This window comes from Podarcis filfolensis (assembly GCF_964270895.1).
Source record: "Podarcis filfolensis genome assembly, chromosome: 2".
NCBI lineage: Eukaryota > Metazoa > Chordata > Lepidosauria > Squamata > Lacertidae > Podarcis > Podarcis filfolensis.
The window spans coordinates 104,139,811-104,166,252 of record NC_139605.1 but is presented as its reverse complement, the minus strand read 5'-3'; the positions used below and the strand labels follow the sequence as shown (position 1 = coordinate 104,166,252).

Sequence of the window (26,442 nt, the reverse complement as noted above, 5' to 3'; positions counted from 1 at the left end):
TGTTGCTGACTTCCTCTTTGCATTCTTTATTTGCTTCAGCTTTTGTATTCTTTGCCGACCATATTACCAGTTAAATCTCAGTCTCACTTTCCCAGCTACACTCATCATGCCTTTATTACATAGCTAGGTATGTAAAGGGCCCAGAAAACACCACCCTTAAAGATAACTCAGAGGGCATCTTGCAGGTAGCCACGGATTGTGTGTTTTGCATGACTACCATTCCCTATCAAAGTATTCCACGTATTTTGTTGGTATGGTTAGCAAGCATCCTAAAAGCTACCTCGTGGCTCACATTCCACCCACCTTTCATATCTCAGGTCTGTATCATTCCCCTCCACCCTGCATGCCACATTGGAATTCCTGAATGAGATCCCAGAATGCAGCTCACCCCCACACTTGTGAAATACCGAACTGTTTTGGATGGTAGCGGTGGCAGCCTAGAGTGCGTTTAATGCAGGTACATTGGCCCTTCCCCTTCAGATAGGGGAAGCTGTTCCATTCAGTGGCGTAGCGTGGGTTGCCAGCACCTGGGGTTTGGTCCCTGGCTCCTCCAGTTATGAGGATCAAGAAGCAAATGATGGGGAATAACTCTTCCTGAGATGCTGGGGAGCTATTGCCAGTCAGAATAGGCAATGCTGGTCTAGACGGACAAATAATCTCACGTGCTATTAGTTGGCCTCCTGTGTACAATGTCCCATGTATAGTCCAGCATCCCCTTCTGTTTTTTTTTTTAAAGATATTTATTGGAGTTTCACAAAAACATAAATTTAAAAGATCATATAAAAAGAAAGAAATACAATAAAAGAAACATACATAAAATAAGAAAAGGAAGAATAAAAACAAATCCATTTTTATAACCCTGACTCATTATCTTATTTCCTTGGCCTCCTCACACCTCCCCTTTTTGTATCCTCATTTAAATAATCAAATCAGCAAATCCTTACCCTCTTTCGTTTATCTTAACTCTATATCTTAACATATTATAACTCTATATTTTCATCCATTTTCAGTTCAATTTTGCATACTCTTGTTAACTTTGTTGCTAATGCCACTTATTTTCAATCCAACATCATTTTTAACATTCATTAATTTTACAGTGTTTCTGAAGATAGTCTTTAAATTTCTTCCAGTCTTCTTCCACCAACTCTTCTCCCAGGTCTCGGATTCTGCCAGTCATTTCCGCCAAACAGCATCCCCATCCTTGATGGCATTGCTCTCTTCCTACATATCAGTGGTGGGGAACCACTGAGCCTCTGGATATTGCTGGGTTACAACTCTCCCCGACTTTGTATGGGAGCTGCCCTACTTGACCAATAAACAGGCAGGGCCGCCTTAAGCATATCCAGTGCTGTGGTGCAAAGCTTCTTCTGCCGCCCCCCCCCCTGCTTCCCAGAGTTTTTTAGGGAGAGAGATAAAACTTTATTCACATTAGCCAATGGCCATAGCAACAGTAAAACATTACAGTATATGCAGAAGAGGAAATTTGATATAAAAGCACAATTTAAAGTCCTGAATCAGCAGTCAGTCAGTGGCCCTTATTCTGATTGCCCCTGCTATGAACCTAGCAACCTTTGCTGTTATCTGCTCATTTTGATCTGATAGAAGACAGGACATTGTGGCAGTGGTTGAGCGCCCTGGGATGGTTAGTACGAGTGGGGTGATGATCTCATTCCTCAGGTCTTTGTAGAGAGTACAGGACAGGAGGACGTGTGCCGATGTTTTGGTGCTACCATCGCCACAGGGGCAAAGACGTTTCTCAGACGGGATCTTTTGGAATCGACCCTCAAGTACCGCAGATGGCAAAACATCCAGTCTTGCAAGTGTAAAAGCATGTCTGTATTTTGGGATAATAAGTTTGTGCAGATATGGAGCCAGAGAATCAAAATGGAGAGGTGGAAACTGGATATACCAAGGGCAGGATTTCCTTATAGTGGCCAGGTTGTTCTGATGCTCAGTATCTTTTAGACATTGACCAATTAGACTGTTTGCTTTATTGAGGCCCATAGTGAGTAGGTGTTGTGGGGATAGGCCACAAGAGTGACAGTGCTGCTGGCGGGACTGGAGGAGGCGGGCAGTGGCTGGAAGGCGGCTCCTCCAGCTGGGAAAAGGCAGAGGCTGGATGCAGTGCCTTTTGGCTCAGCTGGCCACTTCATGCCGCTGGGGCAATGGCAGACGGAGGCTCCGGGCGCGGCGCTGCTTCGGTGCGGCATGGCAGAGCCGGGCGAGGGCGGCGAGCTGATGCTGGGAGGCACCATGTCCAGCCTCTGCCTTTTCCCTGGTGCCCTCCAGAGCTTGGCACCCTGGTGCCCCGCGTCACTAGCCTCTATGAGTAAGACGCCCCTGTAAAGGGTAAAGGTAAAGGGACCCCTGACCATTAGGTCCAGTCGTGGCCAACTCTGGGGTTGCGGTGCTCATCTCGCTTTACTGGCCGAGGAGCCGGCGTTTGTCCGCAGACAGCTTCCGGGTCATGTGGCCAGCATGACTAAGCCGCTTCTGGCGAACCAGAGCAGCGCACAGAAACGCCGTTTACCTTCCCGCTGGAGCGGTACCTATTTATCTACTTGCACTTTGACGTGCTTTCGAACTGCTAGGCTGGCAGGAGCTGGGACCGAGCAATGGGAGCTCACCTCCCTTTTTTGAGAGGAAAGGTGGACAGCCAGTGACAACAAAGCCAAGGGATTCCAAGGGCCGACTCTAGGCCCTAGTGGGTGCCTAGCATTACTGACCGCTGATGCCAGCCCTGCAGGTAGGAAGGTGCAGCTTAACCAGCAGGTTTAGGAAAAGATGCATGCAGCAAAATTCCATCTTCCACACAACAGCTGTTAATATACTGCTCTCATTCCAGAATGGTTTCTAAGCAGTTTGCAAGCATAAAAGCAATTGTAGAATCGATACACAGCAAAACAACCTCACCAAAACATTAAATACATTCATATTTAAATTTTACAATAAAGCAACCCCATAAAAACCAACACTTTAAAAAGTTGGCTCAGGATGGTCAGGGGAATACTTGCGTAAACAGGTGCATGTTCAAGATACGAAAATAAGCTAGCTCGGTGTTTCCAAATAGTCTTCAAAAGGTAGAGAGAATATATACCGTATTTTTCGCTCTATAAGACGCACCAGACCACAAGACGCACCTAGTTTTTGGAGGAGGAAAACAAGAAAAAAAATATTCTGAATCTCAGAAGCCAGAACAGCAAGAGGGATCGCTGCGCAGTGAAAGCAGCAATCCCTCTTGCTGTTCTGGCTTCTGGGATAGCTGCGCAGCCTGCATTCGCTCCATAAGACGCACACACATTTCCCCTTACTTTTAAGGAAGGAAAAAGTGAGTCTTATAGAGCAAAAAATACAGTACTAGCTCTGCCTTACTTTGGGGCAGGTCACCCTACCTATAATGATTTCTGATCATCTAACGTACATCTGATAGCTTTTCGTACACCTGAAGCAAAGTTTTCTGCCAGAAAGCGGGGGGATCGTTTTACGCACAGGGAAATTTGAGGCTAAATCTAATGAATACTTGATTCCTTGGTATGAGCAACAAAAAGATCAGACTTGTCCTCGGCTGAGACGGAGAAGTAAAAGCAGCTAAAACTGCATCTGCACCACCCAGAACCTTCAGCAGACATTTCCCACAGGTGTTGCTTTGCAAACATGCGGGTTATAAACTTGCCGTTTTCAAAATGACGGCCGTGCTTTACGGAACACTGAGTTCTGAATGCAGATGCCCTAAATTCCCCAATATGAACTCCGGTGAAATGGGTAAGACTGGAATCTGACACACTCTGGGGGTACTCAGACAAAAAGCAAGGGTAACCACCACCCATACCAACAGCATGAAGAAACTGTCTGGTGCTATCAGGGTAGGGTTTTTGGGCCCCAGTTAGCAGGGACACCCCATCCCACAAGCAGAGCACATTTTGAAATAAGCAGAGTAATACACGTTACCATCTGAAGCACAGCTTTCCAAACTTTGCATGTCGGTGGCGCACTTTTTAGACATGCATCATTTCACGACACAGTAATTCGGTTTTACTAGCAAACCGGAGGTTAAACTAACCCCTTTCCACCCCTGGAAGGAGCGTGGAGAGTATTCGCACGACACACCTACACCCTGTAGCCAACATCCTAACGTGTCACAACACCCAGTTTGGAAAGCTCTGATCTGATTGCATATATGCAGAAGCAATGTACAAAGGTTAATACAGTGGTGCCTTGGTTTACAACCATAATCCGTTCCGGAGGTCCAGTTGTAAACCAAAACAGGTTGTAACCTAAGGCGCGCTTTCACCAATGGGGCCTAAAAAAAGGGGGGGGGTGTTATAAAAAAAATGGGTTGTGATCCAAAAAAAGGGACACACACTTCTGGGTTTGACGTGGTTGTACAGTGGTACCTCTAGATGTGAACAGGATCCGTTCCAGAGCCCCGTTCGCATCTAGAAGCAAACATAACCAGCGATGGCATGTCTGCGCATGCGCGTGTCGCTTTTTGCCACTTCTGCGCATGACCGTCATTTTGAGCGTCTGCGCATGCGGCGAAACCCGGAAGTAACGTGCTCTGTTACTTCCGGGTTGCCGCGTAGCGCAACTCGAACACGCTCATCCCGAAGCACATTCAACCCGAGGTATGATTGTAATCAAAAATGGTTGCAGACCAAGGTACCACTGTACATTAGCAGTATTTTAAAAATACTTGTAAAGACATTATGACTGGACAATAAGTCATTTTAATGATTTTATAATTTAAAATGGACATGCGGTATGATGATAAACAATGGAACCAGGGAAGGGAATAGGGGGAAGTCAACTTTATGTTTGAATATGTATTGTTTTTATTTTTTGTTGTTTTTGGAAAATTAATAAAATAATATTTTAAAAGGGAAAGCTCTGATCTAAACGGGGTGGGGGTAGCTCTATAGTGCTGGTTTTGACTTATAAAGCCTTAAATGGCTCAGGACTGCAGTATGGAGGTGGATTTAGGGGAGTGCAACCCTTTGGCCACATTGGGTGCAGAGCTTCAGGGACACCACAACTATGAGGTAGAATGAAAAGCAAAAGGCTGGAGTGCCAAATTTTGGCGTCACACGGTGCTGCTGAAATTTAAGGCCCCCAAGTGTGCCATTGCACGATAGCTCAAGGACTGTCTCTCCCCATATGAAATGACCTGGACCCTGCAATTATCACCTGAGGCCCTTCTTTGAGTGCCTCCTGTGAGAGGTCCGGTGGGCAGCAACACAAGAATGGGCCTTTTCTGTGGCGGCTCTCTTATTTGTGGCATGCTCTCTCCCCAGGGAGGCTTGCCTGACGCATTCATTACATAAAGTGGTACCTCGGGTTACAGACGCTTCAGATTACAGACTCCGCTAACCCAGAAATAGTACCTTGGGTTAAGAACTTTGCTTCAGGATGAGAACAGAAATTGCACAGCGGCAGTGGGAGACCCCATTAGCTAAAGTGGTGCTTCAGGTTAAGAACAGTTTCAGGTTAAGAACGGACCTCCAGAACGAATTAAGTTCTTAACCTGAGGTACCACTGTATCTTTAGGTGCCAGGCGTAAATGTTTCTCTTTTTCCAGGCCTTTGGCTAATTAAATTATCTTGTCCTTTTTAACTGTATGCGGGGGGTGTTGCTTTTGTTTCTTACTAGGGCATGCATTTTTACGTTTTTATATTGTAAAGTGCCCTGTGATCCTGGATGACGGATGGCACAGAGAATGAATTGATTGATAATAATAATAATAATAATAATAATAATAATAATAATAATAATATACAAGCCTTTCCAACTGAGAATCGTTCCCAGTCTGTGCCAGGGACTGGTTTAATTTTAGTTTATTTTAATAGTTTTATCACTGTTGGAGATGCAATAGGGATAATGCTTCTCTACTGAAAGATTTTTGGCAGAAGGTAACTGAAACTATCAAGAGAACTGTGTGGAACAACCTTACATTTACAGAGCAAAATATCCTCTTGAATTATGTACCCAGTGGCGTAGCGTGGGGGGTGCAGGGGGGGCGGGCCGCACCGGGCGCAACATCTGGGGTTAGGGCAAATCCATGGGTTAGGGGGCGCAAATCCACGGGTTAGGGGGCGCAAATCCACGGGTTAGGGGGCGCAAATTACTTGCCTTGCCCCGGGTGCTGACAACCCACGCTACGCCACTGTATGTACCCAGCACATGAAACCTTACAAAAGGACAATACAGGTGGACTCTCTGTGCCCTTACCACAGCAAAAAGACTGATCCTGATGAACTGGAAAAGTCAAAACGTGGCTCCTTTTTACGACTGGATTGAAGTCTTATACAAACTTGCAACATATGAACAACTTGCATACAAGCGCAGAGTTGCCATGGGCAAATTCAATTACAGTGGTACCTCAGGTTAAGTACTTACTTCGTTCTGGAGGTCCGTACTTAACCTGAAACTGTTCTTAACCTGAAGCACCACTGTAGCTAATGGGGCCTCCTGCTGCCGCCTCGCCGCCGGAGCACGATTTCTGTTCTCATCCTGAAGCAAAGTTCTTAACCTGAAGCACTATTTCTGGGTTAGCGGAGTCTGTAACCTGAAGCGTATGTAACCTGAAACGTATGTAACCCGAGGTACCACTGTATATTTGGAATCCATTCTTACAAATACTGTGATAGGTTAAGGTCTGGTGAAATACAGTAACAACCTTGTAAAGTATACATTTTGGGGGATTTCCCCCTTCCCCCTTTATTTTTCCTTTCTCCAAGGGTTCCGTTTCTCTTTCTCCTTTTCTTTTCTTTACGTCTCACTATGTTCAGTGCGCATATAATTATGTACTTTTTGACCTTTCAGTACAGAAATTTAAATCTGTTGTTTTGTCACTTGTTTGCCGCCTTGGGCAACTTTGGGAAGGCTCTATCCACCTCACCAATCCACAAATAAAACGCACACCACCTCCTCCGGGGGAAGCAAATCCCACCAAGTCCAGAGTGTACCGAGAAACGACGGCACCCCACCCCACCCCACCCCTACCGAGAGAAAAGCAGGGGACTTTTTCGGGGGGTTGCTAAGGCGGGCGGGGGTGGCAGCAACAAGTGAAAAGCGCAAGGGAAAGTGCGCGCTCGCGCCCAGCTGGCTGCCTGTGGGGCCCCCGGAGTCCTTCCTTTCCTGTTGACTCCGACAGAGCCGCTTGTGACTGAGCCCGGCCCCTTCCCCTGTCCCCCCCCCCACCTCCGCCGCTCACACTTTCCCCCGTTTCCATCACATGACGAGCAGCTGGGAGGAGGGGGGGGGAAATGAGCCGAGTTCTGGAGAAGTGACGCGAGAGGCGGGTCCCGCCACTATAAGACGCCCCGCCGACGCGGCGCTCCGCTCACTGCTGCCAAGTTGGGAAGCGCGCGCGCTGCTGTTTGCTGGCTCGACGGCCCTTGGGGACGAGGAAGTCGTTGGACGGTAAGAGAAGCAACACCCCCCCACCACCCCAAAAGACGACCCCCCCCCAATGCAAACGACGAGAAGTTTCTCTTTTACCTGAGGGAGTGGAGCCTTCGCTCTGCGGGCGGGAAGCGCTTTTACGCAGAGGGATAAACGCGGGCTTGTGAGGGGCCTGAGGTGGCGCCTCAGGGTGACTCAAAAACGGCCTTCTGGGGATCTTTCCAAAAGTTCGACAACTTTGGGCAGAACTGTTTAAAAAATGCAGCTCGACAACTTCGCCCCCAAACCGAAAAAAGCTCAGAAACTTTCCTGTCACTGTTGGGAATATGGCAACCCTCCCCTCCGGGTCTGGAGTTTCCTTCCTCCCGTCGCCACGCCTTGAAGGCTCTTGAAATCTGGCTTTGCCTGGGGAGGAAGGGAAGGTTGGGGTGAGGCTGGGAGAGAGGAGCGTTTGCCCGCCGTCAGCCTTCGACGAACCCAGAAGCTGTTGCGGAAACTGCGAAGTTTTTTTGCGGCTAAGGGGAAAGGGTGGGCTGCTGCACACCGCCTCAAGAAAGGGACCCTTTCCTCTTCCCCTTCCCCGCGCCATAACGACGAGTATAGAGTTGGCCTTGTGTGTGTACTGCTGTTAAGGTTGCCATGTGGCTGGCTGAGGGGGAGAAGAACGGGGCGGACTCGGGGGGGTGGGCAGCTGCCCCCACCTCAATCAAGTAAAAAAAAATTAAAATACTTAACTAAAAGTAGAAGGGGAATTTTTAATGTCTGGTGTTTTATCGTGTTTTTAATGCTCTGTTGGGAGCCGCTCTGAGCCCCTGGGGAAACCAAGCCCGATGGGTGGGGTATAAATAATAAAATTATTATTATTATTATGGAAATTGTAGAAAGATTTTTGACGGGTTTTTCTAAGCACGTGGGGTCAGAAGGAAGTAAATTTAGCTTTCGAATCTGCTAGGCAAAGGTTGATGACAAGTGGGTGTTCTGCCTCCCCCCCCCAAAAAAAAATCCTGGCTACCTGCCTCTCCCCCCCCCCCCCCGTAAATCCTGGCTACACCCATGGGGTGGAGGGAACTGGGGTAGAGAAAGAAGGAAGGCCGGGCACAGTCCTGCTTCCTTTTAACAGTCTATTTCTAGGCTGATGCACTTGTGAAGGACTTTGCCTCCCTGGAGGGAGTTGTGTTTACAATGACTGGGATCGTATCCGCTTTCTTCTCCCACGCACCCCGTTCAAGGCTGACTCCTCCAAGCTTCCTGCTTTTCTGTGTCTCCCCCCCCCCAACTTCCCTTGTGTTTATAATCCCCACCTCCTCCTCTCTGATATGTACCTTCTGTGTCGTTTATGCTGCCTAAGTCTGTTGGTTCTGACTTTCTTTTTTAAACTTTGCAGGGACAGATACGCAAAATGGGGGTCGACGGTGGTATGAAATGTGTTAAATTCCTGGTTTTTTTCTTCAACTTCATTTTCTGGGTAAGTTGATTTGGAGGGCCTTGGTGCTTGAAACTGCGAGGAGTAGCAGTTACTTCTTGCCTACTTAAGAAAAAGAACTCCTCAAAACTGGGGGGGGGGAGGCGGTGTTCGTACAACAAAATTTATGTATTTTCTATTTGGCAGAGAAGCTGGATAACGGGCTTATAGAGCCTTCACATGACTATTTTAAATTCTGTTCATTTTGTTTTAACTTTTTTTTTAACGGCTTGACTATATACTTGTAGGGGCTACTTGTTGCCAAAAGTCTCTGGCTTCTGTAAGCACTAGCAAACTTTCCTTCCAAGTTCTGCTGGACTTGAGAGGTAGTGTGTTTTGAAGAGTCTGACTTGGCTTCCTTGGTCTGTGTTACATTTTTATCTGGCTTTCCTGTAAATGATATAATCTGAGGCATATCTGAATTACATGGCTTGGTCTTCTCAAACCAGTAGCTGCCCTGGCTTCCTCTCAAAGACCCTGGGAGTTTAGCTTTAGAGATGCTGATAATCTTTCTAAAGAAACAGCTGGGGGGGCTTCACGGAGCTTTAGTCTCCCCCCCCCCCCCATCTCACGTCTCCAGGATGGTTTGGGAGTCTGATAGACAAAACTGATGTTCCTATTGATTGAGAAAATAGTAGTGATCTTTATGTGCTACTCAGGTCTACAGGCACTCATGGTTTCGAGCAAGTAGCTTGCTTCCACACAACTGGAACACCCAGTGATTTGGCAAACCTAACTCGCGTCAGCTGTTTGCAGTACTAGGGACTCCCTTTCAGACAACTGTGTTCCATGTGTGTTAAAGAGCAGAGCTAGTATGTGCAAGAAATGTGTGAACAAGGCTAATATAAGTATTGAATGTGAATGTTCAGGATTCTTTAATCCTCCTCCCCGCTTGGGAATAGGAAGTCTGGAAATCACTGTCCAGAAATGCTCCTATTTGTCCTTCAAGGGTGCATCCAGCCATTGGCTCCATGACCCTGGGATGTTTTGCATGCAGGTTGGTGATTGCCTAGTAGCAAATGCAATTAATGCCAACGGGCAGTTCAATAAACAAGTACACTGGTTTTCATTGGTTATCCGTCACTTTCTAGGAGGGAAAGGGGTTAATGGGTTCTCGTCATTCATAGAATCATAGTGTTGGAAGGAACCCAAGGGTCATCTAGTCCAACTCCCTGTAAAAAAAGTATATGGAATGCAAGGTATGCAACATGTGTATATTAGAAAATAAAAAGCAAACGTTCTTTAAGGATCAGTTCAATCCTACTGACTCTTAAACAGAGATGTCAGCTCCTGGGGGCCGAGCCTTTTGGGGATCCCTAAATATTTTTGAGGTAGGGCCCCCCAATGTCCAAAAAGGGCAGTGTGGCTGCTCCTCTTCCTCCTCCTGCCGCCATGGAAGAGAAGGAGGGTCGAAGCAGCCTCCCACTGGTGTTGGTACCAGCAGGAGCCGTCCACTTGCCGCATTTGGCTCCGCCCCAGCTCCTCCTGAAGTTATGACATAGATGCCACGCGTGGTATCACACACTCAACATTGCTCCCCCTCCCAATCACCCTCAGAAGCTGGCAGGGTACAAATAAATAATAATAATAATTATAATAATAATTATCATCTCTGCTCTTAGAGCTGTGTTGGTGAAGGACTTTGCTTGTACCACGCCAGCTGTCATGGTGGTCTAGTACTAGTGGGCTAACATATCTACATATAGTGAACAGCAGCTTCTGGTGGTGGAACAAAGCAGACAGGGTTCCCTTGAAATGCCTTCTGTACTCTGGAAGGTGAGGTCAGGGTCTTAATGCACTTTTAATGATGCAGGATGAATCACCCACCCACATGAAATTCGTGGAAACGGCCTTCCTGTTGCTCAACAGCGGTGCCCAGCTCATCTCACTGCTCCTTTCAGACACCAGCTATTGCTCAGTCTCTGATGAAATTCCTGTGTTGCATGGAGCCAGGGGTAGTCAGTTTGCTGCCTTCCATATAATTCCACTTCTCATCAGCCCGAGCCATTATGACCAATGATCAGGTATATTGAATTTATAAATTGCTTCTCACAACAGAATGCCCCAATGCAGTTTAGAAGAATAATGTACTTGGGGTAAAATGAAGTGACGAAAGGAGCTGTAGTCCAGCAACATCTGGAGGGAACCACATTAACTATCCCTGCAATCAATTTAGTATGGGAACCAGGAGAGAGGATAAACCTTAAAGGATGGAACACTTCCAGTGGAATTGAAAGAGGCTTGGCTTGGGTGTCAGGAATCATGGACAGAATTTTTAGTGATGCCCTGTGATGGGTTCAGCATTCAAGGGAAATATTTTTCTCCTCTTTCTCTTGATTGTTTCTCCCTTGTCACTGGAACAGCCTTTCTCAACCCTGGGTCCCCAGATGTTGTTGGACTGCAACTCCCATCATCCGTAGCTAGCAGGACCAGTGGTTAGGAATGATGGGAGTTGTAGTTCAACAACATCTGGGGAACCAAGGTTGAGAGAGGCTTCAGAATGGCAGGTGTGGCAAGGGTAGGAGCATCCGCTGAATGGATGAGTGGGGTGAAAAGAGTGAGAAGAGATTGGAGGAGATGATTTGCAGCAGGAGTGGGAAACTGGTTCCTTCAGGTGTTGCTGGGCTATGGGAAGAGTTCAGCATCTCACTTAGATTATTGTTCCATCAAGGTAAGTATTTTGGCTTGCTTGATGGAAAACACACACACACACACACACACACACACACACACACACACAGCCCTCTCCTCTCCTCTCTCTCTGAACTGTTCCAGGCGCTTTCCCAAACGGCCCACCCTGAGCCAATTTTGGGAGCTGCATAAGGGGAGGAGGAGAAGCCAAATTGCAAAAGCAGAATCCCTTCCACAGGGCTTCCATCAATGAGATTCGTTGGTTGAATCCTGCCTTCTGACTCCCATTCTGCTTGACATTGGCCATGGCAAATGAGGCTGACGAGAGTTGGATCACACCTGGAGGACCACTGGCTTCCCGTCCCTGGCTTAGAATCATGATAAGCGGTTATTTTTGGCGGGTGGCCACTTTTAAGAATTATTTGGTTGGGGTGGCAAGGCAAGAACAATTTCAGTTTCAATCTCTTATTTCTGTAGCTATGATGCAAACTGAAGCCTAAGATTTCTGGCATCTTGACCTGATCTCTAGTGGTGTCTGTCTGTCTGTCTCTGTGTGTCACATGATACCATATCACATGGATATAGCTAAACCGAAGGATGCATTCACCCAGCTATATTTGCCTACTTAACTTGCCTACGTCGATTGACAAAGAAAATGTCCCACAAAGTAGTCAAGTCTTATTGCATAGGATCCTCACCTCTTTCTCTTTTGCTTCTGGGCAGCAACTGGGCATGGGGGTGGGCACAGCTGCCACCCACTGAAGGGATTGAATTGACTCAAAGGGCTCCTGTTGTTACTCCCTCTAAACCTGGGATCTTTTGGGATTATTCAGTAAACAAGAATGTTTTACATCTGTCTTGTTACACAGAGGTAAAACGTTCCTTGCCAGGTGCATCCTGTTGCTGCTATCAAGCTAATCACATTAATATCTGTAGTTAAAACAGCAACCCTGATGGGGTGTTATTATGCTGGGAAGAGGAGAACCAACTTTTTAAAAGTCACATCACTTTAGTGTTGGAAAAAGATTGACTAGCTATGCTCACATTTTCACCTTTCTTTGTGTCACGCTGACCAGGTTCACACATGCTAAGGTGAACCATGACTTGGCATGAACATGCAAGTCTGTGGGCTCTGGGAGATTATGCTGCAGGTACGTTGCTCCGCTGTCTTTTTGCTGCTGTGTCACAATGAGCTTAAGCCATGGTTTGGCTTAGCATCTTGCCTGGGCTTGTGGTTTAGCTCACCTCAGAAACCATAAGCTGCAACCTATTGATACAACTCATGGTTAGTCTGGAGAGCACTTAAGTCATGAACCTGAGTTCAGACAACACATTAATTCGAACCACAGCTTAGCTTAGTGTGGTACAGCAGCAAAATTTTGACTTGGGCACAAGTGAAGCAGCTACAGTCTCCTCTGTAGGTGCCCATGCATCAGCTGTGGTTTGGCTAAGTGTGACGTGCAAACCAAGCCAGTGTTTGTTTTGCCAGTCATAAAGATGGGCGAGTTAGCAACATGTTTGATTTCCCTGTTAAAGTGATCAGAATGGTAAATACGGCCTCTGAGAAGGGGTGGTGGTTACATGTAACTCTGCTGAAGATAAAGGATCTAGAATCCAAGCTCCATCCTTGACCCTAGAATCTGAGATGATTTGTTCCTAGTATACACACCAAAACTTGAATTTCAAAAACCCCACTAATTCTAAGTTCTACATGTGTGTTTCCATTAGTCTCAGGCAGTATATCTTGTGGCTCATCTTTTCCACCAAGTTTTTCATGCTTCGAAATCTATAAAGTATACATACAAACTCGAAACTCGTATTATATTTTAGGTCTTTCAAAATGTTATGTAATTAGTATTCGTTAGGATCCCACTGTTCAACTAGAGCTGAAAGAACTGAGCTTTTCTCAAGTTTTCTGTTTTGCATGTAGAAACCATATGAAAATATAGGCTGTTGCCAGTTTGAACATACCAAATAAAAAAGTGTGTCGGCTTGCTATTGTTAGGATGCCGCTTGGTGCGATCAGTGTTATGGTACAAGCCAGGAAGTGGCAGAAACTGTGGCTTCGCCCCTGCTTGGGTAACGGAACAGCAGTGTGAAGCATTTCCTGGGTTCGGAGGGGGGACCTTCTGTATGTGCTCCTTTTATAGGCACCTCTCTCATATTTGGCCTAGCTGCTGCTGTGCCTTAAGTGCCAAAGCAGTCAAGATTGTTTTATACATGTCTCCTCTCTTCAATGGCAGAAGTGTAGCTATGATAGCCAGCTCAGCTAGAGTCCTGGGGACCTTAAGGATTAACCACCTCATTGTGTCTTGATGTTTTGTTCGGTGGAGCCTTATTTGCCACACCCAGAAGTCTTACCCTCAGGCTATTTATTTTGTTCAGCAATCGCATTTCTATCCCTTCAAGGAGCCCAGGCAGTGCCCATGGTTCTCCCTTCGTTTTACCCTGTTATTCATTCATCCCATACTTTTAAATGCATTTCAACATGGCTTTCCAAATTGCAAAATGTCTGGGGCTTTTTAAAAAGTATATTTGTTGCACTAGGGTGACAGAGCACTTTAATGTCCCAGCATGCACTTCAGTCCCTCTCACAAAGTCTGGAGGAACTCTATATATTTAAGTTTATTCATCTCGCCTTACCAATTCTTCACCAATGAAAAGTGGGCCGCTCACACCCACCTTGATTGGGTCTCATTTACACCTGTCTCTGTACACCTGGTCTCTGAATTGCTGGACTTTGTGCCCTAATTTTTGTAAACATTTCTTCCTCTGTATGTGAGTGAGAGAGATGAATATACCTTACCAGTTCAGGACAACTCTTCATGTATCCGGCATAGTAGGTTACAAACTACAAAAGCTTATTTAAAGATGCCACAAGACCTTGCTTTCTTCCGATTACCAATGTGAGAAATGGAGGGAACTGACTTGGCATTGCTTGTGAAAACACCCCCATGTTATAAACACAATTATGCTCGGAGTCAGCATATGGCTCAGGAAGGATGAGGTGGGGAAATGTGTGTTTGGACTAGGACTACTTGCAGAAATTGGCTTAGACTGGGGTTTTTTGTTGTTGTGGGTGTTGTTGGCCTACGGTGCGCTTAGCTGCCTTTCGCGTTTCCACTTCCTGTGCCTTGGGAAAGCATGCATTCCCCAGAAAACATTAACCCGAGTCGGCATACGATCATTGGAGTTGATGGGATGGTTTGCTTTGGTCTAATGTAAACAGCAGCCAGATGTCCCTTGGATCTGCTTGAAGAGACTTACGAAGGAACAAAGATATTAGCCTGGAGGGTGTGTCTTGGGGGCAGAAAGCCAGTCATTCCTGCTTTCTGTGGTGACTGCTGCTCCAGAAAAGGTTTCCAGCATAAAATGCCCTATTGTTGAGTCCAGGCGACATCTTCCTTCTGTAACATGAACAGGAAACGGTGTGACAGAAGAGATAGGAACTAATGAGACTGCTTAGTCTTAGCGTAACCCTTCCTGATTTTGTGAACAATTGCTGTACTGCCTGCACTGTGGCCTGTTTGCCGTAGCACTTTGGGTGGGATTTGGCACAGGAATCATGTGGAACAGCCCAGCTGCAGCAGTGGCGTAGCGTGGGTTGTCAGCACCCGGGGCAAGGCAAGTAATTTGCGCCCCCTAACCTGTGGATTTGCGCCCCCTAACCCGTGGATTTGCCCTAACCCCCAGATGTTGCGCCCGGTGCGGCCGGCCCCCCCCCTGCACCCCCCACGCTACGCCACTGAGCTGCAGAGAGCAAGTGAAGTCGGAGGAGGGATTTCTGGAGACACCCTAAAGCTTATTCTCGCACGCAGAAACTCACTAAAAGCTTTTGAACCATGTGCACCCCTCACGCCTGTTGCAATGAGGCATATAATAAAAACCATTTTCTTTTGACACTGGCTGTTTGTCTCCAGGAAGGAACGGGGGAAATTGCATGTGTGGCTGAACCACTCCTGCAAGACAAACGGGCATCGCCCTGTTTTTAGTGCCTCCCAACAGTTTCTGTGTTCTCTGGTGCTCTTTTGTGAACACCCCTCCATCCATCCATCCATCCACATACATACCCACCTCAGATCAGAGTAGCCGATTTCCCCCTCATATTGAGCCAGTGGGAATATCCACAACTTGCCACCAGAGTTTTCCCCTGGCAAGTGATGGTGGTCATGGATCTCTGCTGATCTGCCTGCAAGTTCAAAGCTTGCTGTGGGTAATCTGGAAACTGGGCTTGGGCCTCTTTGCCTTAGGTGGACCCACCCTGCTGTGATAGGGCAAGGTAAATATCAGCTCCAGGAAACGCAGCACCTATTTGGGAACTGGGTGGGAATTTGACCCTACAGCTGTGCTGACTCAGTCCTGAGCTGGGTTCCTTCATCTGATCTTGCTTATAATGGTCTCTGTTTACTCTGACTCTCTTGGTACCTCTCCCTACCTCTCCCTGGTAAATAACTGCCCCGTTAAGACTATCTTGCTACAGTTGTCATTCTTCTGTTTTGGTCTCTCTTTCTCATATATGTGACCTGCTGCCAAGTCTACAGTAACTTGTGGGTGGCAATTTGATGCTACTGCACATGGTGTCAGTGCCAAAGTGCCATGAATTAACGTACCCTGCCATTTTTAAACTGATGTATTTTATTGAATTTTCATAAAGTTTCATAAAGTTGGAATAAACATTCCAATACATAATAGGTTATTATTGTATAACAATAATACAACAATACAATAATATCCAATTCCTTCTGTTGCTCATAGTTCACATCCTGCTCACGAATTTAACATGCTAGAATATTTCTTCACATAGTCCAAAAAAGGCTTCTGTTCTTCCATAAAACAATTCCCCATAGTCCATCACTTTACTTATCCATTCTTATTTGGTGGGAAATTCTCCCATCTTTCCATTTTTATGCATAAAGAATCCTAGCTGCTTTCATTACATACATAAACAACTTAATCGTCTTTTATTGAATTTCTCTCCCTATAATCCCTACCCTGTCTTTTTAAAAACAAACAAACAGCAGCTTTGGTTTGCTCTGGACTGTTAATTATGGTGACCCTATTATCATAACTGCACTCTGCTAGTATATCTTTCAAGTAAAAGAGCAAGCAAGCAGGGCATGTTTAAAAAGCATGTGACCAGGCCCAAACTGCATCCAGTTGCAACATACCAATGTGCTCCTTCCCTTCTCATTCCTCCATATTCACAGACCCTGAGAGTAAATGTTACTTAATGAGTTATCTTTTTTGAAAGAAAGAAATGGCTTGGTCATGAAAGCCACAAGGACAGGATATTGCAGAATAAGCGTACACAGCATCTGGGGTGGAGAAGCCTTTTTGGATTAGGGGAAGCCAGACTGTGAGCCTTGTTATGGAAATGGAGCTGTTTTTAAGAACACAAATGTGTCACTTTTACCTGTGAATGTTGGGAAGGTATGCCTTCAACAGTATTAAAACTCTAGGACAGGCTTCCTCAACCTCGGCCCTCCAGATGTTTTGAGACTACAATTCCCACCATCTCTGACCACTGGTCCTGCTAGCTAGGGATCATGGGAGTTGTAGGCCAAAAACATCTGGAGGGCCGAGGTTGAGGAAGCCTGCTCTAGGAGCTGAATTCATTCTCATTCCAGACCCCTATTCAGTATTAAGGGCCTACACACTTAGAACCATGTGAGGCAGGGATAGGAAACTTGTTATGCCCTCCAGATGTTACACTCCACCTGTGATCACTGGCAATGCTGGCTGGGACTGATGGATCCAACAACATCTGGAAGGCTGCAGGTTCACACTTCTCTGAAGTCTCAGCCTCACTCACCTCACAGAGTGCTTGTTGTGGGGGAGGAAGGGAAAGGAGAATGTTAGCCGCTTTGAAACTCCTTCGGGTAGTGATAAAGCGGGATATCAAATCCAAACTACTACTACTACTACTACTCTTCTTCTTCTTCTTCTTCTTCTTCTTCTTCTTCTTCTTCTTCTTCTTCTTCTGTCATAGTCCCAGGAGCCTGGACCTGCAACCCCCACCCCACCCCCATTCCTTTGAGTCCCATTTATGTGCTTGGGGAGACCTGCTCTTACTTGGCTCCCTGCTAAGTTTAGAACTTCAGGCACATAGGCTTCTAAACTGTGTGGGGAGCAGAGAACTGCAAGCTCTCTGCTGCAGACCTTCACTGTCTGAATACATGGTAAATGGTGGGACAAGACAATGAGGATGCAATATGAGTCCTTTAACACCTGATAGCACTTCCCACCCCTTCTAATTCAGATGCCTTAATGCTGGCAGAAACACATGGTGGAACCTGCATTTAAACATGGATGCAGCAGGGCTCGAAATTAGCAGGGCACCAGGCAAATTTCGCGCCTAAAGATTCTCCATTTGCGAACGCCTAAAAAAGTGGTTGCCATTTTTTGCACCTGGCTGACACTCAAGGATTACTGAAATGTATGTGCTTTGAAGCCTCAAAGTATATGTTAAGGATAGGCAATATGTTATGGAGTTTAACAACAAACAGTAGAGTGTTTTGAATACTGAAGTATGGTATTATTTTTTTTGCAGACACCAAATTAAACAGTATTAACAGTTTTAACAATGTATGTTAAAAATGTCATATTAACAATGTGTCACTTATATGAATTGCGTATTGGTTCAGGGTTATCAAAATAAAGTGTTGCCGACCCACCTCCCCAAAATGGCGACTAGACATTCTGTTTCGGCGCCTACAACCCAGGTCCCAGGAGCCATTTGGCTCCTAGCTTTTCTATCCTGGTTTCTAACACTGCATGGATGGTGTATTTGAGCCCAGTTTCAGTTGTTAACTGAACAAGTTACCCCCTTGTTGCTTATTACGAAGCTTTGCTGAAGTGTTGTCTTGACATCTTCCTTTTTATTTGAGACCACGATGCACACCTTAAGGTCAAATCAGTGGTGTTTTCACACTGCAGAGTAGCTGGCAGTGCAAGTTTTACTTCAAAATGAAAAGCAAATGTTAACTCTGTTCTAGTTTCTTGTAGCAAACAATACCTGTAAAGTTTTTTGTACTTTGATTTCATTATATGTGTTGGAAGCCACCCAGAGTTGCTGGGGCAACCCAGCCAGATGGGCAGGTTATAAATAACATATAAAAAAAAAAACAGAATAAATAATAAAGTTATTATTAGTTATTATTCCTTCCCCCCTTTTTTGGGGGGGGGGTAATTGTGAATCTTGATGCAATATTCTGCCCGACTCCAGTGGTGCAGTTCTTCTGTTGGTTATGCGTGGACAATTCCGCCACTAATGGTTGGTTTCTCTTCCACACAGCTCTGCGGCATTGCTCTGATCGCCTTGGGCATTTATGTACAGATTGAACTCAAACACACCCTGGTGATGACCAGCGCCTCTGCTTCAGGCCCTCCCATTGTCATCCTGGCTGTTGGAGTTATAGTCTTCTTCATCTCCTTCTTTGGCTGCTGCGGAGCGTTAAAGGAGAACTACTGCATGGTCACCACGGTGAGGAGAATGAAGGGGAGCTAGGCATTGGAATCGCAGGGTGGGAAGCTGAACTCTTAGATCTGACTGGCTGGAGGGTGCTAATATAGCTTAGTAGTCGGGACTGCAGCCTCTAAAGTTCCATCTAATCCAGGCACCTGAGCCTTTGGCACCCCACCCTTTCTAGAGCTTGAGAAATTGAAGGCAGTAAGGATAGCGAATAAACCAGGCATAGGCAACCTTTGGCCTTCTAGATATTTTGGACTAAAATTCCCATCCCTGACGACTGGTCTTGTTAGCTAGGGATCATGGGAGTTGTAGGCCAAAACATCTGGAGGTTGCCTATGCCTGGAATAAACGGTGCTTGCCAAAGTTACGCTTCGTCTTACTGCTGATCTAAGACCTGTGTTGTTAACCTTGCCCTGCTACAGGTCTCAAAACCATCTTGCCCAGGGGTAGTCAATATGTTGCTCTCCAGATGTTGTGCTATGGCTGCCATAATCATGATAACGGTTTCATAATTTTTGACCTGGCAATATATCACGAAACATGGGGTGTGTGCACACTATGCAAAAATCACAAAGCAGGAAAAACAGTGAAGCCAGCCAGTGCCTCTACAGACTTCATCCTTATTTAAGACATTGTGATACTTCAGTATATTGCGATGTTTAGCTGGTGATCTATCACGATGTTGACAACCAGCTATTGCTCAGACCTAGCCTCAGTAAGCATGGCCAGTGGGTGATCAGGGACATTGGGAGTTGGGGGGCACCACGTTGGCAACTACTGTTCTAGCCTGTTGTCATCGTTTCCCATTTTGCATATTGGGAGTCAGGATGGGGCAAATCACTGGCTTCACAGAACAGATTTGATAGGCTTTGAATAAGAATGGGTTCTGTCTCCTCTGGCTGGCTAGGCCACTGCAGACATCATAGCGGGAGAGTTATTTAGGCAAAGCTCTCCTTTTCAGAGGTAGGGCTGCTTCTTAAGTGGACACAGTCTTTGCTGTCAGAAGGTGAGATTCATATGAATAAGGGTGAGGGCGGACTATTTTCTTATTGCTAAGCCCAAAATGAAGGGTGGCAGTGAGGCTGGGATCAACAAGCAATCCATAGATATTATTAACAACTGCATTTTCTTCAATAGTTTGCTGTGCTGCTGACACTGATCTTCCTGGTGGAGATTGCAGCTGCCATTGCTGGCTACATCTACAAAGATGAGGTAAGAGGTGCCTCTGGATCCCGTGGTTTTGGGTAAAGGGTGGTTCTGCTGTTCTCTCCAGATGTTTGCTGCAACCCCCTGGAGCAGTGGTAGCCAACATGGGGGTCTCCAGAGGTTTATTCTTCCATATTTTTTATTGATTTCAGAGGTTTTACAAATTTACTTAAATTTCAATATGTTTTCCTTTAAATTTTGACTTTTTAAATTTTTTATTCAATTTTCTGTTTTACAATTTAGAATATTCATTTAGACAACCTTAAAATATCAGTGACTTTCCTTCTCTTTCCATGGTTCATTTTGCTTAGCATAAACCCCTGCCTGTTTTATATAAACTAAACCATTCAGTTTTTCATTATTACTTCCATCAAAACTTATTTACACTGTTGAATTTATTTTAACGTGGCCAGCGTTTTCAAGTGTACACAATTTCCCCCATATATTCAATAAACATTTTCCAGTCTTCTTTAAATGTATTTTCTTCTTGTTCTCTTATTCTATATGTTAGATCCGCAAGCTGCGCATCTACCATCAGTTTAAGTTGCCATTCTTCTTTGGTTGGGACCTCGCTCGTTTTCCATTTTTGGGCTAACAAAACACAGGCCGCTGTAGTGGCATACATAAATAACCTTTTTTTAAAATAAAATTTTTGACTTCCCAGCCTTACCTCCATGATGTTTTTATTCCCACCCTTTATCTACTGCTTTATATAACATATTTGTATTTGATACAAATATCCTCTATTTCACTTGTCATTGTTTTCTTTCCGCTGTCGTAATTCAAACCTGCCCACTTTTTTAAAAACTAGAATAGCTTGTTAAAAGAAACTTTATTTAGTCATATGCAGACACTTGTTATCAAGATTCAGTCATCATAGTTCAAGCATCAGACAATGAAACAAATCACTTCTTCCAAACATGGCACAAGAAGTTGACCCCAACAAAGCAGACCACAAAATTTCAGCGTTTGTTTTGATGATGTTCTTCCATACATGTTGAGCTTCTTCAGGTATCAGTCTTATTGAATGAAATAATAGAAGCATTATTCTTGTACGTGTGTTTTCTTAATGTCTGTTAAATGTCAGATTTGATGCAAAGGCTTCCTCTTGCTTCCATCTGCTCCTGGTGGGCTTACGCCAGGTCTAGCTTCTTCTGCGTGGCTGCCAGCTGGTCCAGCAGCCGCTTCTTCTGCCAGTCGAGGTAGTGCCTCCGCACCCTGTTTGCCTGCCAACCCACCAGCAGCCCCGAAGCGAAGGCCAGCAGCACTGCCACCTTCACGGAGCGCTCTGAGCTCAGCTCTGAGCTCAGCGCCATGTTTCCCCCCCCCCCGCCCACATTTTAATTTGACTGTAGCAGTTCTTCAGAGGGTCTCCACTCTTCCATAAACAGTTTGTCACTTTGATCTGCTATTTCACAATTTCCACATAGTCCATTAAACTTTTGAAGTCATTCCTCTTTGGTTAGTACCTCTCCTCCTTTCCATTTCTGCGTGTACAGGATTCTGGCTGCTGCTGCTGTTGAACCATCCTTTTGGGGACCTCCATCCCTATTATCCCTTGGTAGAAAAGCTTTGGGGCTTTTGGGAATAACCAACTTGAATTCTTTTCTTCAATTCATTATGTATCATTTCCCAAAAGCCTTTAGCGTTTTATACATGTCCACCACATATGAAAAAATGACCCTTCAGTATGTTTGCATTCCCAACATTTATTTGATGCATTCTTACACATCTTAGCCAGTTTGTTTGGTCAGCAGGTGATTTTTAGCTAGAACACCCCTCGCTTCTGCCATTGGCCCTCCTGGATGAGGTTGATGAGAGTTGAGAGTCCCAGCAACAAATAGAAGTTGTATGTTGGACACACCTGCCCTAGAGAGAGAGAGGCAGAGGGAATATCTAAAGAGAAACACTTTTTTTTTTTAATCACTGGATTGACCCTGAGATTGAAGACCATCACTAGAGAATTCATCCAGAAGTTCCTCATGTTCTCACAAGGGGTGGAACTTCCTCAGACATGCTTAGTTTACCTATGATTTTGGTCTTGGCTAAATCTTAAGGAGGCTTAGTCACCCTCATCAGATGTCCTTTTTAATTCTTCCCTTTCCTTTTCTGCTTGCTTCCTCTTCCAGATCAAAACGGTGATTGACAAAGAAATCAGGGCAGAAATAGCAGTCTACAAAAGTAATGAAGAAGTTGCCAATTTGTTGGATGACATGCAGCGGAAGGTGAGTGTAACATAGAAGGCCTGCTTCCTAGATCTAATTGTTGGGGAGGCAATGCTGGCAGGGGATCGTCCTTGTTTTCTGATGGCATCTTCTGCTAAGAGCAGGGAACAAAACTTCACCCATAATTTGAAGGGTAACTTTGAACATTTTCAAGGGCCAAGGTGTACCCAGTGGGATTCTTCACTTCTCGGCAGATCCCCATGTCATATCACAGACTCCTTCTGAAAGTGCCCTCAGTATTATAATAGTTTTGCCAAGTAAAGCTGTCTTGGAGATATGGATCTGTTGGTACATTAGATCTATTTTAAAAATGGCATTGCTGTGTTAATAGCCCCCCTTTCCTCTTTAAATACAGTAAGTCAACCACTGAAATGTTGAATCAGTGCTGGGGTGGAATCAGTGGCCATGGTGCATGTTGGTGCCAGTGACATGGGGAAATAAATGGAAGGTCCTGCAAGCAAAATCTAAGTTGTTAGGTAGGTTGTAGAGAGCCAGGGCCTTCAAGGTAGATTCCTCTGAAATGCTGCTGGTTCCACACAAGAGATTACTTTCCGAAACCTTTGTCTACACAAGCAAGCAGGTACAACCAGGCAGAAATGGCCCAGTTTCTTTTGGGGTGACAATAACAGCTTTGTAACACTGCAAAAGAACAACAACAATGAAAAAGGAGTTAGATTAAATCACTATAAATTGGTGATTCAGAGGTTTAATTTGAAATCAAGCTGGATTTGGTATCTCTGGTAACCTCTCTGTTAATGTTGGCTGTATGATCAGTATTGTTTTATTGGTACTGTTGCTGCAGATTTGTTATGGCCTTTGGCTAAAACAATAAACTTACATTGATTGGTATATGTAAATGGACAATTGCCAACAAAGACCAATAGAAGTCACATTTGAATTAAAAAAAAGAAACTTCCTGAAAATGAGGGGTATAGTAAAAAGATGGTGAAAGGGAACCTGGTGGAGATAGTTGTTCTTCAACAGTATGCTATTTTCATGGTTGAAAATCTACATAATTGATATAGAGTATACTCTGCATGCCTATGAATATCAGTTTTTGGGAATCGCAAGTGGGAAGAGAGTGCTTGCCTGCTTCCTATGGGTATCTGATTGGCCGCAGTGATAGTAGTAGGCTGTTGAACTATAATGGGTCTTCGGCTTGATCCAGGAAGGCTCTTAAAAAGGTAAAGGGACCCCTGACCATTAGGTCCAGTCGTGACCGACTCTGGGGTTGTGGTGCTCATCTCGCTTTACTGGCCGAGGGAGCCGGCGTACAGCTTCCGGGTCATGTGGCCAGCATGACTAAGCCGCTTCTGGCGAACCAGAGCAGTGCACGGAAACACCGTTTACCTTCCCGCTGGAGCAGTACCTATTTATCTACTTGCACTTTGATGTGCTTTCGAACTGCTAGGTTGGCAGGAGCAGGGACCGAGCAACGGGAGCTCACCCCGTTGCGGGGATTCGAACCGCCGACCTTCTGATCGGCAAGTCCTAGGCTCTGTGGTTTAACCCACAGCGCCACCCGCATCCCAGGAAGGCTCTTACTATGTTATTAAAGGCTGTTGGACTTGAACCTGGATTCAGTGATTCAACGGGTAGTTTTGTGCAGATCACAACAGTTGCCCTCTATTCCCTATTTGCAAAATGGGAGTGATGGGTGGATTACCATGCAGAATACTTGGGTATGTTAAGGAAATGTTCTCCGTTCTGGGAGTTAAAGATCCCTGTTGGCCTGGAGGATACTAATCTCTCTCTCTCCCACCCTCATCTCTCTCCAATTGTAGTATAGCTGTTGTGGAGCCTCCAATTACACGGATTGGTTTAACGGAACTACGCCCTCAAATATACCTTCATCCTGCTGCAAACACAATGACACCGATTGCCAACAGAATCCAACCGTAGAAAAAATCAACCAGGAGGTATGGATGGATGAGTGCTGGGAAAGGAGAGCTTTGTTCCTAGCATGAGGGTTCTGGCGGATGCTATAAAACCTTGTTTCCTCTCTCCCTGCAGGGCTGTGTAACAAAAATAGAAGCCTGGTTGAGAAAACACATCATCATTGTGGCTGGAGTGGCATTGGGCATTGCCTTCTTTGAGGTACCAATAATTATAATAGATTATGGGGAACTGTAGGTGGGTGGCTGGGTGCACATGCACGCACATCTGCACCATGATGTTGTTACACTGGGGCAAACTACAGTTCTGTCTGTATTCAGTGCTTTTCTTTTTTAAAAAGAAGTTTTGACATTAACATCTGAATCTTTCAACCCGGATAAGTGATCTGGGTTAAATATTTCCATCATCCTGGATTTTAGTATCTTTAGTTAGCAGCAATGGAATCTGCAGGACTCTGAAACCCAACTTTTGGCTTCTGGGCAAGCCTGCTTCTGGGACTTCACCCAAAGCATTGCCCACCTATTTCTCCACAGTTTTGTTCACAGTCTTAAAAGGTTTAGAAACGGCTCCCCCTGTCATCCAAACAAAAGGAGAAGATACTTGAACTTGGCACCATAGGTCCATGTAGAACTTATGATTCAGTAATCCAATGTGCATCTGATGTACACAGAGTGTTGCGTTGTATCCTGTGTCCCATCTGTACTGCTGACTAGCAGACTAGTGTGTAGTGTTAAGCTGCGAAGTAATGCTATTGGTGTTCTGCAGAGCTCTTCCATGCCACTTTGCTCCAGCTCAGAATATTCCCCCAGCTTGTCAAGTCTATACTGTGGGCGGTAGAAATGTGTTGGCCCACGTTTGATTCACTAAAGCAAATTGCAAGCACTGGAGAGATACTGCTTGCTGTCATTACAACCGTGGTGGATTGTGCCCTTCATTTGGCAGTCTAATGCAGAGCTCGGGGCATGGGGATTGTTACGGGGAAATGGGCTACCTGAGTAAACGGAAGTAGCTTGTGAACTATATAACTGGTTCCTGTGGCATGTGCATACCGAAGGAGGCCATTGCAGGCTTGAGCTGTTTGGACTGTAGAGGGATTGCCTTGCTGCCAGTTCCCCTTGCCCCCAAAGTTATGACTGCCTAAACAATCACCTGAAGTGGAGACCTAAAGGACTGTAGCTCAGTAGGGGAGTATCTGCTTTGCATGCAGAAAGTAAGCAAATAACGGCTCTGCATGTAAAAGTTAAGCAAATTTGGTGGTGCATTTCAAAGAGCTGAGCAGGAGAAATTTCCTGCACACGCCCACCCTAGGAAAGGATGGGAGAAGTGGTTGCATGGCCTCTATTCCTTGTAGGGCCACTGTGTAGTGAAACATTCACTTATTTGCAAATTACACCTCACAGCTGATACAATTTTCTTGTAACTTCTTTCCTCAGCTCCTGGGCATCATTTTTGCTTGTTGTCTCATGAAAGGAATCCGCAGTGGCTACGAGGTTATGTAGCCGCATCTCATCTTATCACATCTGGTTACTGCAGCAGCAATCACAGAACCCCTGGGATATTTCTGTCTCCTTTTCTGGGGGTGCAACTGACCATTATATATGCCTGTAGAACAGGCGTTGGGTGAATGTCTCCTCTTCTGTTCCCTTTCTTGAACACATATGCCGCCCTCCCAAGGATTCACACGTTGCCTTATCTCTCCCCACCCTCCCATCCCCTAATGGGATGTTTCCCTCAAAGTTCCTATCTTCTGTGCCTCATTCAACACTCCATTCCTACTTCAAAAGTTGCATTAGCTTTCATGCTATACTTCACGATCTAGCGGGCATCTTGTGATACACGACTGTTATTGTATTCCAGCAAATTTTCTTAGTCCCTTTCATAGGCCTGAGCAAGGACCTCTGAACTTTTGCTTCTCCCAGATTCAATCTTCAAGACTTCTGGACCTGCAGCATTTCCCCTTGACACCTCACCTAATAAGTAGACTGCTATATACTTTAGGATGCTCCTTTTTCCCCCCTTGGAAAGACTGTCTGTTTAATCAAGTGAGCATAGTTGTTTTGGAAACCACAACGGGATGGAAAATTGTGGGGACTTTGTTTTTTTAGCCAGTAATTCATTATTTGGAAAATAAAGACATTGTTTCTCCCATG

At 45.4% G+C, this 26,442-nt stretch overlaps 1 protein-coding gene and 3 long non-coding RNA genes across 4 annotated transcripts in view; 1 reads left to right on the top strand and 3 right to left on the bottom strand.

Moving 5' to 3' along the window:
* The window catches only part of LOC310755774, a 26,664-nt gene extending 18,585 nt beyond the window's left edge, over positions 1-8,079 (bottom strand). The window contains exon 1 of the long non-coding RNA XR_014544533.1: positions 7,498-8,079. This is a non-coding gene — a long non-coding RNA (uncharacterized lncRNA). The remainder of the gene's footprint in view (positions 1-7,497) is intronic.
* Positions 1-26,442, bottom strand: part of LOC310755762 — a 1,619,227-nt gene that overhangs the window by 1,160,120 nt on the left and 432,665 nt on the right. The window lies entirely within an intron of this gene.
* LOC310755775 overlaps positions 1-26,442 on the bottom strand; it is a 332,521-nt gene that overhangs the window by 209,730 nt on the left and 96,349 nt on the right. The window lies entirely within an intron of this gene.
* CD63 (CD63 molecule) lies at positions 7,193-26,442 on the top strand. Its single transcript, XM_083598972.1, is given in 9 exon segments — positions 7,193-7,360; positions 7,363-7,419; positions 8,786-8,866; positions 18,789-18,977; positions 20,103-20,177; positions 22,301-22,396; positions 24,181-24,315; positions 24,410-24,493; positions 25,726-26,442. Coding segments are annotated over 9 exon segments (912 nt in total). The 5' UTR covers positions 7,193-7,231; the 3' UTR covers positions 25,792-26,442.